At 35.3% G+C, this 17,219-nt stretch overlaps 1 protein-coding gene across 2 annotated transcripts in view; it reads left to right on the top strand.

Moving 5' to 3' along the window:
- The window catches only part of LOC138695786 (ras-responsive element-binding protein 1-like), a 333,822-nt gene that overhangs the window by 281,158 nt on the left and 35,445 nt on the right, over window positions 1-17,219 (top strand). For both annotated transcript variants that reach the window (XM_069819983.1, XM_069819984.1), the window contains exon 2: window positions 15,243-15,429. In XM_069819983.1, coding sequence (XP_069676084.1) covers window positions 15,357-15,429 — 73 coding nt within the window. In that variant the 5' untranslated portion in view covers window positions 15,243-15,356. The remainder of the gene's footprint in view (window positions 1-15,242; window positions 15,430-17,219) is intronic.

Here is a 17,219-nt window from a genome sequence, read left to right as displayed (position 1 = left end):
GCCCTGCCCATCTCAAACGTCTGGATTTAATGTTCCTAATTATGTCAGGTGAAGAATACAATGCGTGCAGTTCTGTGTCGTGTAACTTTCTCCATTCTCCTGTAACTTCATCCCTCTTAGCCCCAAATATTTTCCTAAGAACCTTATTCTCAGACACCCTTAATCTCGGTTCCTCTCTCAAAGTTGGAATTTATAAAACAGTTATATTACCGGTTGTTCTTTATGGTTGTGAAACTTGGACTCTAACTTAGAGAGAGGAACCAAGATGAAGGATGTTTGAGAATAAGGTTCTTAGGAAAATATTTGGGGCTGAGAGGGATGAAGTTACAGGAGAATGGAGAAAGTTACACAACGCAGAACTGCACGCATTGTATTCTTCACCTGACATAATTAGGAACATTAAATCCAGACGTTTGAGATGGGCAGGGCATATAGCACGTATTGGCGAATCCAGAAATGCATATAGAGTGTTAGTTGGGAGGCCGGAGGGAATAAGACCTTTGGGGAGGCCGAGACGTAGATGGGAGGATAATATTAAAATGGATTTGTGGGAGCTGGGATATGATGATAGAGACTGGATTAATCTTGCTTAGGATAGGGACCAATGGCGGGCTTACGTGGGGGCGGCAATGAACCTCCGGGTTCCTTAAAAGCCGTAAGTAAGTAATACGTATGAAATAGGCGGTAATCGAAGTAGGCCTACTTAATATTGACACTTAAAATTCGCTGTCAGTAAGCTCCTGCACTGGTAGGTGGAGCCAACGCATAATGACATAAATGAAACTGAATTTGAGCAAAAAAGCTTTTCGATATGTGATGACTGATGACTATTCTTGAAATATAAACACATTCCTCGAGTCCTTTATCACATAATTACGTTATACATTATCTCATAGTTGCTATCACCTTTACTAAATGAAGTGTCTTTCTCCGTCTCTAAGAAATAAATATTTCAGAGGCTTTGACGTCATCAACACTAAGTTAGGAAACCTCACTCACAGTCTTGTGATAGGTCGGCTCCATCGTCACAATGCATGTCACCCACACATTGAGTTTTCTAGATTACGCATGTCTTCGCAATATGAGTAATATCCCATGACTTGCAGGCTTTGATAGAACAGATTTCTTTATAAACTAGATCTGATCATGAGCTTTAAATTTTGTGAATATAGCCTAAATTGAACCGCCTCTTAAAACAAGTATAGGCTGTTTTTATCGACAATTCCGGTATTTCATACATTTAAATGTAATAAATATGACATAGCTCGAGATGTCTCAAATGGTAACATTTATATCTGCAGATCCAGATAACATATGTTCGATTCCCCATACGAATATGGAAAATTGTTTTTCCTGAAATGGAGCCACCGGTGTACTTCAGCCGGTAGAGGCGCTTGTCTTCTGACCCGGGGCTGGACTCGGGCGTGGGTTCGATTCCCGCTTGGGTTGGTTAACCGGTTGGGTTTTTTCCCCGATATTTTCCCCAACCGTAAGGTGAATGTCAGGTAATCGATTGCGAAGCCTTTGCCACATCTCGCCAAATATCATCTCGCTATCACCAACTCCATCGACGCTAAATTTATTTATTTATTTATTTAGTTATTTATTTATTATTTTGCTAATAATTATAACATAACATATATTATATACAGAAAAAACTTTAGCTCGCCCCTGAAAGAGGAGAACTCGTGCTCAGGGGCGGATTCCTGAATTGAAATTAATAAGTATATAATACAATTTGTCTTATGTCTACTATGCAATATAGTATATAAATTTAAATTTACAATTTTTCAATTTTTATAAAATTCATACATAACTTTTTTAATTTAATACTAGAACTATTAGAATTGACAAGATTAGGATATTTAAATATAAATTTCTTATATATTCTTGGGCCTAAATTACTACTATGATTAAATACTGCAACAGTGTTGCATTTTGGTTCAAACAATCTTAAAGAATTCATACCTTTTGTTTCATAATTATGAGAATAGAATTCAAAATTATTTCGATTTTTATGTATGAATTTTATTAATACAATATAATAAATTTGTCTTACGTAAAGTACATTAAAGTCTAAAAACAAATTTTGAGATGAAAAATCAATAGGTTTATGAAGACATATTTTAATTATTTTCTTCTGTAACAAATGAAATGGATTAAAATTGGATTTAAATTAGCTACCCCATCCTATAATTCCATACAGAATTACCGATTGAAATAAAGTTAAATATATTGTGCGTAATAAACTTATTGACAAGTAATTCCTCAATAAAAATAACCTAGTAGTTGATATAGCGTCGTTAAATAACCAACTAAAAAAATTTCCGAAAGGATCTGTGTCTATTTCCCTTGTTTTGTGTTTGTCTTGTATTATCTTAAGTGGTGGTCTTGCACCATGCAGACAACATTGATAGAGAGCTCAGCTACATCTGAATTTTAATGTTGGTTCACTATTCTCACGCGACTGTAAGTCCAATTCTCGGAAATGGGCGGTGGTAGTGGCGTTTTCTTATGTAAACTTATTGTTTCGCTAAAGCCAAGAAGCTAAATGAGAGAGCCAATTGAAACACTGTCTATTACAATCAAATCAATCAATCAAACTCCTGTATCTCCTCACGAGGAGCATAGGACATTCACAAAGTGCCTCCATCGGACCCTATTTGTAGCCAACTCCTTCACTTCGCTCCATGTTTTCCCCTCCCCAGCAATTTCCTCCAAAACTGTTCTCTTCCATGTATTTTTTGGCCTTCCTCTTGTTCTACTACCCTGGGGGTTCCAATCCAAAGCCATTCTTTCTACTGCTCCATCTTCTTTCCTGATTGTGTGCCCTATCCAATTCCACTTTCGTCTTTTGATTTCTACTGTGATTTCTTTCTGATTTGTTATCTTCCATAGTTCTGAGTTTGTGATTATATCTGGCCATCTAATTTTTAAGATTCTTCGTAAACATCTATTAATAAATGTTTTCAGTTTATTTTGTATAGTTTTACTTGTTTTCCATGTCTCACAGCCATATAATAAGACTGATTTCACATTACTGTTAAAGATTTTAATTTTTGTAGATCTAGATATAATATAAGATTTCCATATTGGGTACAACTGGACAAATGCACTATTTGCATTTTTATTCAATTCTTTATATCCTCAAAGGCTCCACCATCCTTGTTAATTATGCTACCCAAATATTTAAATTCTTGAACAGTATCAGTATTATTATTATTATTATTATTATTATTATTATTATTATTATTATTATTATTATTATTATTTATTATAACTTTAACTGTCTTTCACCTTTGTATAAAAAAATGTGTTATTATAAATCAGATATATTTCGTGCTATTAGGTACTTACACGGGAGAGACATGAACCTATAAAAAAATTAAGAGTGTTTAAAGGAAAAATATTTGTATTTCAACCCATAAAATGCACATTTCACATCTTTTCAAAATATTTCTAGACACACGCAGGGTTTCGTGTCTGTCGAAAGAATTGAACGACTGTTGTCTTGTAAAGCTTTAGTTTCAACAATTCCATCGCTTTCTAAGCTGTTGTGTTGGATACACCTGCCTGTTCAGCCAACTTTCTGAACGATTTCGTTGCAGATTGTTCTAGTTTATAGCCTGTGTCATAGAGTTTTTCTTCAGTTATAACGCGATTTAAGCGCCTTGTATTTTTATTTAAAATGAGCTGGTTTCTCTCACTTCTTTTCAGCAAATTGTGGATTGTTGACTCAGAAGATTGTTAACGCCAGTATATTTTTTTTAAAATATAGGACGACACTTTCTGTACAATTCCTTCGTAATATACTTAGACCTATCATAAATGAAGGACCGCTGTTCTTAATGTGTAAGTTCCTTACCAGGAACTAAGCTCAATTGCACTGAGTGGAAGTCAGCTGTATACTAATGCTCTAACATTGCTGTCCCTTCAGTCAGTGTTGCCTGTCCATACTACGCAACACAAAACCATATCACGCTCGATCAAGGAGAAATGTACACACTACTTCCTCGGCAATCTAGACTGTAACAATAAAAGAACGTCGGCATTTACCCAGACGAACGGTCTGTAGTAATAGAACAATTCAGCTTAACCTTTTATAGAATGATGTTGTAATTTGATAACGAACCGTTCATTTGTTTATAATATTAAAATAACCTTTATAAGTGCATGGTGTTCCATGTGGCAGCATAGCTTTGCTGGCCACATGGAACGCCACATTTTTTATCTGTTGTGTTGGCAGAAAAAGTTGAAAGTTGATAATTGAAGTAGAAAACCATGGATTCCTTTTAAAAAGTCATATAATGAAAGATACAATCAACAGCGATAGTCCTTCTTCGCTTGTATATAATAATAATAATAATAATAATAATAATAATAATAATAATAATAATAATAATACGGTAATATTGACAGCAACCACACGAAAGTGGGGTGAAAAAAGAATATCATGTCAGAGAAATTACATTTTCAACTTTATAAATATTGCTGATATACAAAACAAGGTTATGAAATAACATATGGAGCATATGGAGATAATTATGTAGGTTGTATTGTAAAATTAGGTATATTTTATGTTTTATTATTATTGTGTTAAATTGTATTGTGTATTATTATTGTATTGTGTGTAAAATTGTATATGTGTTGTAAAATTGTATTGTGTATTGTAAATTTTATTGTGTATTGGTTATCATTTTATTGTGTATTGTTAATATTGTATATACCACTGCCACCGGGTGCTTGCCCACTTGCAGTGTAAATAAATACATACATACATATAGCACATTTTCTTCGAAATATCTTGAATTACGAACAAAGAAATGGAAGATCTTTGGGAGGAGATCCCCAGAGGAGAATGTAACAGATCAAGAGATCTGACAGGGCAATAATGGATTATTATTATTATTATTATTATTATTATTATTATTAATATCATCATCATTGAACGGTTTTCAATTCTCGGCACATACTGTATAGGCTCATTCACAATGAAAATTAAACATAACTTAAGCGTTAATTTAATGTTACAGTAAAATCAAGAAGTCATACCATCATTCACGATGGGAACATAAACATAACAGCACACATACTTGGTAACCATGGAAACATAACAACGACGCCATTTCCTCATATTCTGTCGTATACTTCAGCGCTCCACGATTGTGTTCTGTTTGCAAATCACGTAAGCATAAGCATGAAAGTTTGGAGTTTGCAAACTTTCATGTTAACGTCTTACGGTAATGTTTATATCAATGTTTATATGAATCATTGTGAATGATCCCATTTGGTGGCCTGGGCGCAAACTTCTGTGTTTATGTTACGGTTATGTTTAATTTTCATTGTGAATGGGCCTTAAGATTTACAAGAGAGAAAATAACTTATGCATGTTTCTTCGAATAGTTCATCTCCCATCGTCATACTCATTTGGCCGTTTATCACCACCTCTTCGCCACTGAATAACCTCTATTGTCAAAAGGGAACATTAAATAACGAACTATTTAATTTGTAAATTTGTATATACTGTACTGAATGTACAACTGTACGTTGAACGCAAGAGAGATCGTTTACCATTTTATTCCATTTGAATTAAAACAGATATTAAATTTCTATTTTACGAAAGAGAGTATTGATGTTTGTCGTGGAATAGATTACTCTTGGTACTTTTTCTCAGAATTGGACACGAAAGGAACAAAAAATCGCTAATGTCAGCATTTATCAGTTCAAAGAAATGTACAGGATTGCTCCGTATACACACGTAGGAGTTTTGAGAAAAATTATACACTGCTGCCATCTGTTACTAGCGGAAGTAAACTTCTCCGCATCATACAACAAATGGAAGCTAACGATACTAACGTGAGGCACTGGAAGATCGAAGTTAATGCGTAAAAAAAATCGTCCTCCGTTAAAACACTGAAAAGGGAACAATCTACAGGTGCTGCTTATCTTACGAAAGCAGTCCGTCGGTTGACCTAGTAGGGGACAACGTAATTTCCATGATGTAACGTCGTGTACAGATACGATGCTCCTTCATTCTGTTGCGTGTACTTCTTTCAAGACATTACATAGCTAATCACTTAACGTGCGTACTTGGTGATCACATGCTTTCCATTTTACGTCAACCCAGCATCACATCCTGTCGTTTAGTTGTTCTCTGGAACGTCACTCAAGTGTACGTGGCAACATTGTAATTTGATTAACATATAACAATAGAAAGTTATTTACCTTTAAACCTAGTATTTTATGCCAAATTGAATACGCCTATTTTGTGGCCCAAGTGGCAGTGTAATGGCAGCAAATTCAGAGGTTACGGGTTCCATTACCGGCATATATATATATCGAGTTTTAAAATGTTTTAATATATTGTAATACACAATTATTGTTAAATTTAACTTGTGTTCGGTGATAAGCATAAGTATTAAATGTTGTATATCTATATATATATATATATATATATATATATATATATATATATATATATATATATATTGTATCGTTATATTACAAAACAACTATTTTAATTACTTATTAACATATTTATTATGAGGCTTATAATTTATTGTGTCAGTTTCTCAGGGAATTTTTGAGACAAACATAAATAACAAAAAGTATGAAGACTCACCTAGTTAATACTGCTTCATCCATGATTTTAAACATGTGAGTGCATTCACATCCTCCGAATTAAGTGCCGCTCAATGTTTCCTGCATTACTAAACACGAAAAAAATGTTTTTCTGTCAAGAATTTCTCCACGATCGTTCAATTTAAATCCAAACGTTTCACCAAGTTTACCTCTCAAATTCTCATAATGACACACTGGAGTTTACACTTTTCACAGATCACAGAAAATTGATTTTCTTTTCTTTATCAAACTAAACACACAGCCTTCATATTCAAACTCAGTACAGAAACTGCAGAAGTACAGCGGTCGAAACAGAAGACTGGCCCCTATTGTAATCGAATTACCAGATTTTAGAAAGAGAAGAAGGTAGTTACGCTCTCACTTGCACACAGTGAAGACATGGCTATTTTATAAGGGATGAGGGGGACGAATCCCAGAAAAGTGTGTATTTCATATGCTAGGAAGATGAGCTGACAACAAGGTGGAAGTTTTCTTGGAAAACCATAAAACTTAATAAGGGTTTCGTACTGTGTTTCAACTTTCAATAGAGATAGACTAGGTCGCTGTCCTCATATCTCCAATCTCTTTCTGAAGTGTCTGTGCAAAGATTTTCCCTACACTACCTGGTTTACAGTTAGAAAATGACAGTACTATCGTGCTTTTAAGTAAGCAATTTCCGAGAGAGAAATATTGTCGGAATTTTTAGTATGAGTTTGTATTAATAAAATAATAATTAATATCAACTGCAACCGATTAATTTTAATTCGACTCGATTATTTGTTTAAATATTTTATCGATTAATCTTACAACAGAAATTGATCAAATTCCACAACACTAATATATAGTTATCAGTAGTTGGCCACTCTACAAATCACATTCCGATATACCGCGTTTAAGCTATAATGTGGGGCTAAAATATATCACGTTATCTATGATTACTGTAATTATAGTTTTGCGTCTTATCTCTTCTAGTCTTAATAATACAGTTATTTTAGTTTTTGTACTAACAAGGGAAGTACCCCAGCTCGAACGGCTGAAACAGAGTGTAAATGCGTTTAAAATACAGAGCTGTGCTTGTTCTATCACTCATCAAGGTTATTTATTTGTAAAACTCCGCAGTCGTGTACAATCAGTGATTGAAGATTAACGAATCTAATGACTAGAGAATCACAAATCGCTGAAGAAACAACACCGTGTAACAGACAGTTATGACAAGGAGATCCACAAAATACATAAATGAGGTATTATGTGCCAATAAGCTACACGACAATTGCTTTAAATAATATACGAGTATAGGGTATTTCAAAAGTCAGTTCAAACATTAAACCGCTATAAATATTATAATATGAGATAGGGAAAAAAACAAAAACATCACAGTGTTGGACAAACAACGGGGTTTACATAACATTGGGAAGATGTTCGCCGTTCTCTTGTTCAACGTACAGCTTTCTTTCTGCGACACCATGTACAGCATTTTGGAGATAATGTCTTGGAATATTGGCAATTTCTTGCGAGATGGCGTCTTTCAGTTGCAGTAGGGTTGTTGGATGTGTCAGGAAAATTCGTTCTTTAAGGTAACCCCACAACCAAAAGTCGGCCGGATTGAAACTTGGAGATCGCGGAGGTCACATTGTTGGAGTGAAAGTAAGTATTCACTTTGACTTGCAGTTCCTTTATTTGCTGGAGAGGATGTTCCAGAACTGTTGGAACTCTCATACCCATGTGCTGTTTCTTCTCCGCCATCAGACTCACAATCACTATTCCTATCCAATATGTCGGTATCTACTTCTGATAATTCCCGGTAGTATGTTTGCATTATAATGTCACGTAACATGCATGCAAACAGCTCATCCTCACTCCAATTACATCCTCATTATCCGGTATGTAAGTTCGACGTACCTTTTCGCGCAGCAGGTAAACAATCTTCACAGGATTAATTGACTTCAGCCTACTCATGTCCGCCGTTAGTACGTGCACTTCACTACTGAACACCGCAATGGTCTCGCTCGCATTGTCTGTACAGCTACGACGTAGTGAGGCCAGTACGCTAACTTTCAGATGGCGATAGCGGCCGCACACGTAGTTTTACAGATGAACGGCATTGATAGCTATTCGAACAGGTACAACATTATATTTTAAACGCGTTTCCAGTTGGTTTTAGCCGTTCGAGATGGGGTACTTCCCTTGCAAGAAATATCTTTTTATGACTTAACTTTCTCGATTTGTTTTTAAAACGTGTTTAGCTTCTGAGTTATCTCTAAGAATCCGTGTAGATGTGATACCTGGATAACACAGAAGACATTTTTGACCTGTACGAGATTCGAATTCTCGATCTTTCATTTCACACAAGATCAAAATTGCGCACATAGTTCTTGTGTACACCATGGCCAGTACTACCTTATTATTTTAAACACTTTGTACGACATAATCAATTCCAGCCAAAAATAAAATGTCTTATTTCCGTAAAGCCAATACTTGCAGCAGCAAGTTGGATAAAATAGTGAGAAACTCGTCGATTCTCTTAGAGTTCAGTTACGTTACTCCGAGGGTTTTAATAATTTTTTATTCCTCTAAAACCTGTAATTAAATACCAAGTCGCGAGGCAGTATTTCGAGTAATTAATTATTTTCTTGATCACCGAAGTAGGTGTTGAAGTGAAGGAAACTTATACAGAACTGTGCCCTCCCCTCTCACGTGCTACGAAAATCTGAGTTTTAATTACAACTTGTAAACTTCCCAACTTCGGTTTGTTTGCCAATGAAGAATAGTCTGTGGAATTCCTAATCATATTTACACCTTCAACTCGCATAATTTTTAATTGTCTCTTAATATGACAACAAAGTCTTCGAGTCATTTAATTTTTTACTGCACTCTTACAACTCTTTTTATATTGTCTTTCTTCTTCTATCATTTTACCTCGTTCTTTCGTACCTACTTACAACCCAATGCGATGTAGGGAAGGGTAGACTATAACGCCTACAGCAGTGATGTTCAATTTTTTTTTGCTTGCGTATCCCCAGAATACATTTTCTTCACCTTTGTACCCTCAAACTGCATTGCAATTATAAGAAATAATAAAATACTATAATCTATGTATACAAAACAAATTATTGTTATTATTACTTATTTACTTACTTACTTATTTACTTACTTACATAATTACTGACTTTTAAGGAACCCGGAGGTTCATTGCCGCCCTCACATAAGCCCGCCATTGGTCCCTATCCTGAGCAAGATTAATCCAATCTCTACCATCATATCCCACCTCCCTCAAATCCATTTTAATATTATCTTCCCATTTACGTCTCGGTCTCCCCAAAGGTCTTTTTCCCTCCGGCCTCCCAACTAACACTCTATATGCATTTCTGGATTCGCCCATACGTGCTACATGCCCTGCCCATCTCAAACGTCTGGATTTAATGTTCCTAATTATGTCAGGTGAAGAATACAATGCGTGTAGTTCTGTGTTGTGTAACTTTCTCCATTCTCCTGTAACTTCATCCCTCTTAGCCCCAAATATTTTCCTAAGCACCTTATTCTCAAACATCTTAACCTATATTCCTCTCTCAAAGTGAGAGTTCAAGTTTCAGAACCATAAAGAACAACCGGTAATATAACTGTTTTATAAATTCTAACTTTCAGATTTTTTGACAGCAGACTGGATGATAAAAGCTTCTCAACCGAATAATAACAGGCATTTCCCATATTTATTTGCGTTTAATTTCCCCCCGAGTATCATTTATATTTGACAATATATCATACTATCATATAAAATAAATAAATAAATACTTGGTTGCTGCGGAAACATGGACAGCAGATGAGCGATAATTTTAGTATTGTTTATTTTGGAGCATACTGTATATTCAGGCCTGGGCGCTATTAGTTCGATTGAGTCACTACATACCACCCCGGGTGAGACAGTTGTGTTTTGGTGCGATACGAGCGGACAAGAAGGTCAATGACGGATTGTATCAGGCTTTTACGAACTTTTGGTTCTCGCTAGTAGCCTAAAATCCACCACTGATTAGCATAGCCTTATTCTGCGTTTGTTTATAAGGCGGTGTAAGCGAAACGGACATGGGAGGGGATTTCTGCGTTTATTTCACTTCCCCTCATGCCCAGGACTTGTATATAGGTATAGTTTGTCCAACACTAGACAGACTCACATTTCGGGCCTTTCTGATCGTGTGGTGAGCACGGCAAGGACCACTTCTGAGACAACACAGAACAACACATGACAAAAAACAGACACCTAGACCCGTGAAAGAAAGCTAAAGCTCTTACATTTCCCACGCCGGGATTCGAAGCACAGATCGTATAGATGGGAATTGTTTACGTTACTTACAGAATCAAGACAGAGAACAAACTAATCAGAAGCATTTACCTTTGTGCTCCTCTCTGACTGGAATTTATTCGAGTCTCGATAATTTCTGCAAGGTTATCAGTGGAAAGGACGATAGTAGAGTGAGTAGTTTTTTTTTCAAATATTTATGTATTCCCTCTTATCATCTATCATTGCTCTTTTATCGTCTTATCATCCAGTATTTCCTGCATAATCTCTATAGTTTAAAAGGAACGTAAAGTCAAATAAAATCTATTTCATAATGCCACAATACCTCTCCTACATTTTCCTATATAAAGAAAATAAATTAATGTATACTGGCGTTCAAAGATATCTGCCCTAAAATTTTCTGATCGTGTAAGCGATCTTTCTAGCCACGGGATAAGTAGAACCAAAGATTTAACACATTGACATACTTCGAAATAGTTCCGATAGTTCTCAATAGGTTACACTATTATTGAGACTGGTAAAAAGGTGTTGAGGAAAATGATGATGTAGATTAAGGGGAGACAGAGGTGAAATTTTCGAACAAAACTGAAGAAAATATGAAAATTTGGTTTTTTCCATTTTTATTATCTTTATTTTGATGTATGTATGTATGTAATGTATGTATGTATTTATTTATTTACACTGCAAGTGGGCAAGCACCCGGTGGCAGTGGTATATACAATATTAACAATACACAATAAAATTTACAATACACAATACAATTTTACAACACATATACAATTTTACACATAATACAATAAGAATACATAATACAATTTAACACAATAATAATAAAACATAAAATAAAACACCTAATTTTACAATACAACCTACATAATTATGTATAGGTCCTACATAAGTTTCAATAGTCTTTCACTTTACTCTCATCTCATTCCCTGTAGTGGCACTATGACGCATTTCACTGACACTTTAGCACACATTTCACTGACACTCTGTAACACATTTCACTGACACTATAGAACACATTTCATTGACGCTATAAATTATCACTGATCGGAACTGTTCACTGCACTGTAAAACCATAACTTCACTGACTCACCTCGCTTCACTGATACAACAGTTCAAATAAGTCAAATAATTACAATGTTAGTTTTTGATTTTGTGCCCTTAAAAGTATGAAATTAAAACCAAGATAACTGTATTACTATATTATTCCCGTAATAAATTAATACTTATCATTATTTATATACCTTCTCTGGACATATAAATAAAAAGAAATATTGAAAATTTCTTACAATATGGTGCATGGAGCATTTTATATCAAACGATATAAAGTTTTATAAAATTATTAATATTTACAGAACTATTGTACTTAGAAAGTTGAAACTTGGTATGTCCATTACTAATAACATACTTAGTATCCGTGATCAATTTCAAACAAATCGGATAAATTTTGTGGATTTTGAAATATTCACCTCTGCCTCTCCTTAAGTATAAATTATTCTCATACAGTAATTGATAGAATGAGAGGTTTCCCGCTAAATATAGTGCCCTTTAGAATCGTAAGAGGTGGATGAATTGTTTAATTCTGTAATGCGGTATATTTATGCACAATTGACAACATGACTGTTATGTTCGCCATCTATTCATAGAAGTAATAACTAAATAAGCCACACTTACATGAACTAATTATCGATCCCTATCGATTAGTAGGAGTCAGGTATCTTTAAACACCAGTGTAGGGCCTACCAATGTTCCTGGATTGGCTGAGTGGTTAGACCTGTCTCGCAGGCGATCCGGATTCGAGTCCCGGTCAGACCTGGAATTTTTTTTTTTTTTGTTGAAAAATCTATAGTGACACTTGTGGACAACATTACTAATCCCTGGCCATGAGGTGAATATGACGAAAGTCCGAAGCCTAATACAATAGAAGACAGACTGTCATTGCCGTTCGAAGAGGAAGAGAACCTGTATTTCCGATTTCTAACAGAAAACTATCACTTATGATGATTATGATGATGATGATGATGATATAGTTTTGAGATCTAAACAGTATCGTCCACACCTGTGGAGTAACGGTTAGCGCGTCTGGCCGCGAAACCAGGTGGCCCGGGTTCGATTCCCGGTCGGGGAAAGTTACCTGGTTGAGGTTTTTCCGGGGTTTTCCCTCAACCCAATATGAGCAAATGCTGGGTAACTTTCGGTGTTGGACCCCGGATTCATTTCACCGGCATTATCACCTTCATCTCATTCAGACGCTAAATAACCAGAGATGTTGATAAAGCGTCGTAAAATAACCAACTAAGCAGTATCTATTTCAAACCAACACTTAGGCTAACTACAGCATGCGATGTTCAATTTAATCTCTTGTTTCTCGACCCGCAATCTCCATTACGACATACCACAACGGACATTTCCATTTATGAGATATAAAACCACCCATTTCCGATAAATGCCTTACTTCAATTATTTTTATTATTCTCGAGAATTCAATTAATATTAATTCGAGTGTCATTGGTTACCGAGATATTTGCTAATAGATAAGCTGGCGCGACGATAGCATATCACGCAATGGGATGTGAGGAAAGAGATCGTAGATACAGGTACCAAATAATCATTCGCTATCTGTATCTGTGGTCTTGAAAGTTAGAGATGTTTCTTGGATCGAAAACATTTTCTTAATCTTGACTTAAGCGTGCAAAATATTCTGGTGCAGTATCAATCAGAGTAATTCGCTGAAGACAAACTCAAATCTTTGTTCTCGAAACGAATGATAGACCATAAGAAATACATAAATAGGTTAAAAAAGCTTGGATATTCAACTTTTGTTTTCCATCCCGCGATCTTCATTAAGCCATACCGCAATTGTCATTTCAATTCATAATAAATTAGTTATAAGACCAATTATTACCGATGAATGCCTTAATTAAATTATTTGTTATTATTCTATTAATGCTATGTAAAAGAGGAAGAAGAGAGGGAGCCACCGGCGTGGCTCAGTCGGTTAAGGTGCTTGCCTGTCGGTCTGAAGTTGCGCTCGGGAGCGGGTTCGATCCCCGTTTGGGCTGATTAGGTTTTTTCCGAGGTTTTCCCCAACAGTAAGGTGAATGCCAGGTAACCTATGGCGAATCCTCGGCCTCATCTCGCCAAATACCATCTCGCTATCACCAATCCCATCGATGCTAAATAACCTCGTAGTTGATACAGTGTCGTTAAATAACCAATTAAAAAAAAAGAAGACACGAATTTTTTTCTTGGTACGGAGGAAGGACAAACAGTCGTGCTATCTGTTGATGTAGCCTACACAACTAAAGGCTCCTGTAGAACCCCTTAGAGTGTCTTTCCAACCAACCCGACGAAAAGGGTACACTGGTGTTCAAAGATACCTGACTCCTAATCGATAGTGATCGATAATTAGTTCATGTAAGTGTGGCTTATTTAGTTATTACTTCTGTGAATACATGGCGAAGATAAAAGTCAGTGTTGCCAATAGTATATAAATGTACCCGCATTATAGAATTCAAAATTTCATCCCCCTATAATGATTGTAAAAAAAAATACCGCTGATACTGTGAATTATGAGAATAATTGATACGTAATTTACAATTTTCTGATCGTGTAAGCGAACTTTTTACCCACGGGATATCAGAACCAAATATATTACAAATGAAGAGTCCACTGCAAGAATGATGGATGTCACTTTCTTGTCGAAAATGAACCAAGACTGTCAATATAGAATGTACATAGAGAGTTATATGGCATTAAAACTGATAGTCATTGTCCAGTAATGATCGGAAAATCACAGTTAAGCTTTGAGCGCTAAGCATTTCAAACTTTCAATCGCTTCTCCTGCAAAATGTATTCGAAATGACATCCATCATTCTTGCAGTGGACTCTTCAAATGGACAAACTTGAAATAGTTCCGCTAGTTCTCAATAGGTGACACTATTATTGATACGGATAAAAATGTATTTGGGAAAATGTCGTTGAAGATTAAGTATAAATTGTCATAATTAACAGTATCAGCGGTTTACCACTAAATCTAGTGCTTTTTACAATTATTAAAGGAGGATGAAATTTTGAATTTTATAATGCGGGTACATTATTATGTACTATTGGCAACACTGACTGTCTTCTTCGTCATCTATTCATTGAAATTAGACTGTGATAGTCACTAAAGAAGCCACACTTACACGAACAAATTATCGATCACTATCGATTAGTAGAAGTCGGGTATTTTAGAACGCGAACATATAACATTATAGTATTTGGTTTAACATAACATAGTCTTTGAAACGTGCAATAAAGTGGTGTTTCCTGTTTGTTTCAGGTACATAAGACGAGGATGAGTGGTACCAGCAACGCTAATTGACCTAGCAGTAACTCCGTCCATTCCCTAGTAACAAATTGTTATAAACTCGGCGAATCGCGTCTACAAGCAGCTATGCAAGATATGGCAACAATGCAACAACATTCCATCACATCTCCGGCTCCGGCCTCAACAATACAAAATCAAGGTATGCATTAAAACAGTCTTCAGCCTCTTAACTAGCAATTTCTTCACAGTTAAATTCAAATACTTGATTGGTAATCCGAAATTAAGTTTATATGACGCGGCTTCTTCAAACCGCTTGTCTCCTATTGCCCATTTACTACTTCTAGTTCTCCTCAATGAATCCCCATAGGCTATTGACTTTCGGTCTTACTAATAAAAACTCTATATACAGACGTTTAACTGGCTTATACTTATACAATGAGTAGCTCGTTTATAAGTCGTGTGTAAATTCCTTACTAATAATCACTACATACGTCGTGTATAACAGTATAACTGTTACACAGATACAACATAGTTTCGTCATTACTTCCTTACGAAAGGTAATAGAATATCTGAGGTTCTCTATTGCATCTAGAGATGGCCGATATTTCACAAACCGATATTTTGTCACAGGTATTTTTTTGTCACAGATAAACCTGTGACTGATGACGCGAAATATCTGTGACAAAATATCGCTATCGAAATCTGCTCCGTATTCAGTACTCTGTGACTGATATTTTCTCCTCTACGTCGTAGGTTAGCGCGTGCGCATGATACAATAACAGCAATCTGGCGGTAGTTTCTCCATCTTATTATAAATGATGTAGTTATTACACGATTTAAATAATAACACCATTGGTTACCAGTACTTAATCTTGTGTAAAATCCTGTCTGAACAATTGTTTTGTTTTGTAATTATTTACCAATGTTTTTTTTTTCCGAATACTTTTGTTTCGTTAATTTTTATTCTATGACAAAATACTATAATGTTAATGCACGACTTAAAATAATTTATCCATTATATTATATACAATAAAGAGGATCAATTTTTAAAACGATTAGGATAATCATATAACCACAATTTCTCTATACCGAACTACATTTAAAAATGATCAACTGGTTCAATATCTACAATATAACCTCTTGGTACATGAGGTTAGCTTTCGACATGTTACTGTTCAGTTAGGTACATGTACATAATTTCTTTGTTGGATTTTCCCATATAAATCACTGATGAGTGGTGTGTATAGAGAAATCGTATTCACATTTCACTACTTTTCAATATTTCGTGCTAATTTTTATCGGTGTGACAAAATATCGGTGTAATTCATGCATATTGTGCTTACGTATCGGTATAAAATATCGGTGTGACAAAATCACCGATAAAAGTCACAGATATTTAATTGTCACAGTCACAGTTGTCACAGATACTTGAAAATATCGTTTAAGCTCATCTCTAATTGCATCCGGTAGAGCGCTGTAGTGTGGCGTTTTAAATATCGATAGTACAACCGGCTCTAATCGATTACCACACTACATTTTGGTCAAAGAGTACAAGCTACAGCAATATTATTGTAATAATTCTATGTTCTTTGGTTTGTTCTTCTGTGGTTACAAGGTAACCATCATCATAAAATGACAGTCGATACGAACAGCTGTTAGAGGGGCGGCCATTTTTTCGCTATATACAACGCTTAAACAAGGGGTTTCGTGTATAGAACTACTGCAAAGCAATTCCCATTGTATAGTTACAGCCTGTTTATACGTCCATAGCTTATTCAAGGTTTATTAGTAACGTTTTCTGTCTCAACTCTGGATAAGTCTGGTATAAAAACTATACACGGTTTATTAGTAAGACTGTTCATGTATTGTTTGATTTATTTCTTGTCTGGTATAAACTGAAGAAAATTTACATGATAAGCAGCGGGAATATAAAAGTTTATACGTAGGCCTATATAAAATAATACCACAGTCTAGTATATACAGTCACGA

The sequence above is a fragment of the Periplaneta americana genome, chromosome 3 (genome assembly GCF_040183065.1).
Source record: "Periplaneta americana isolate PAMFEO1 chromosome 3, P.americana_PAMFEO1_priV1, whole genome shotgun sequence".
In the NCBI taxonomy this organism is placed as follows: Eukaryota; Metazoa; Arthropoda; class Insecta; order Blattodea; family Blattidae; genus Periplaneta; species Periplaneta americana.
Note: the sequence above shows the minus strand (reverse complement) of the source record. Positions and strands in the feature narration are given on the sequence as shown.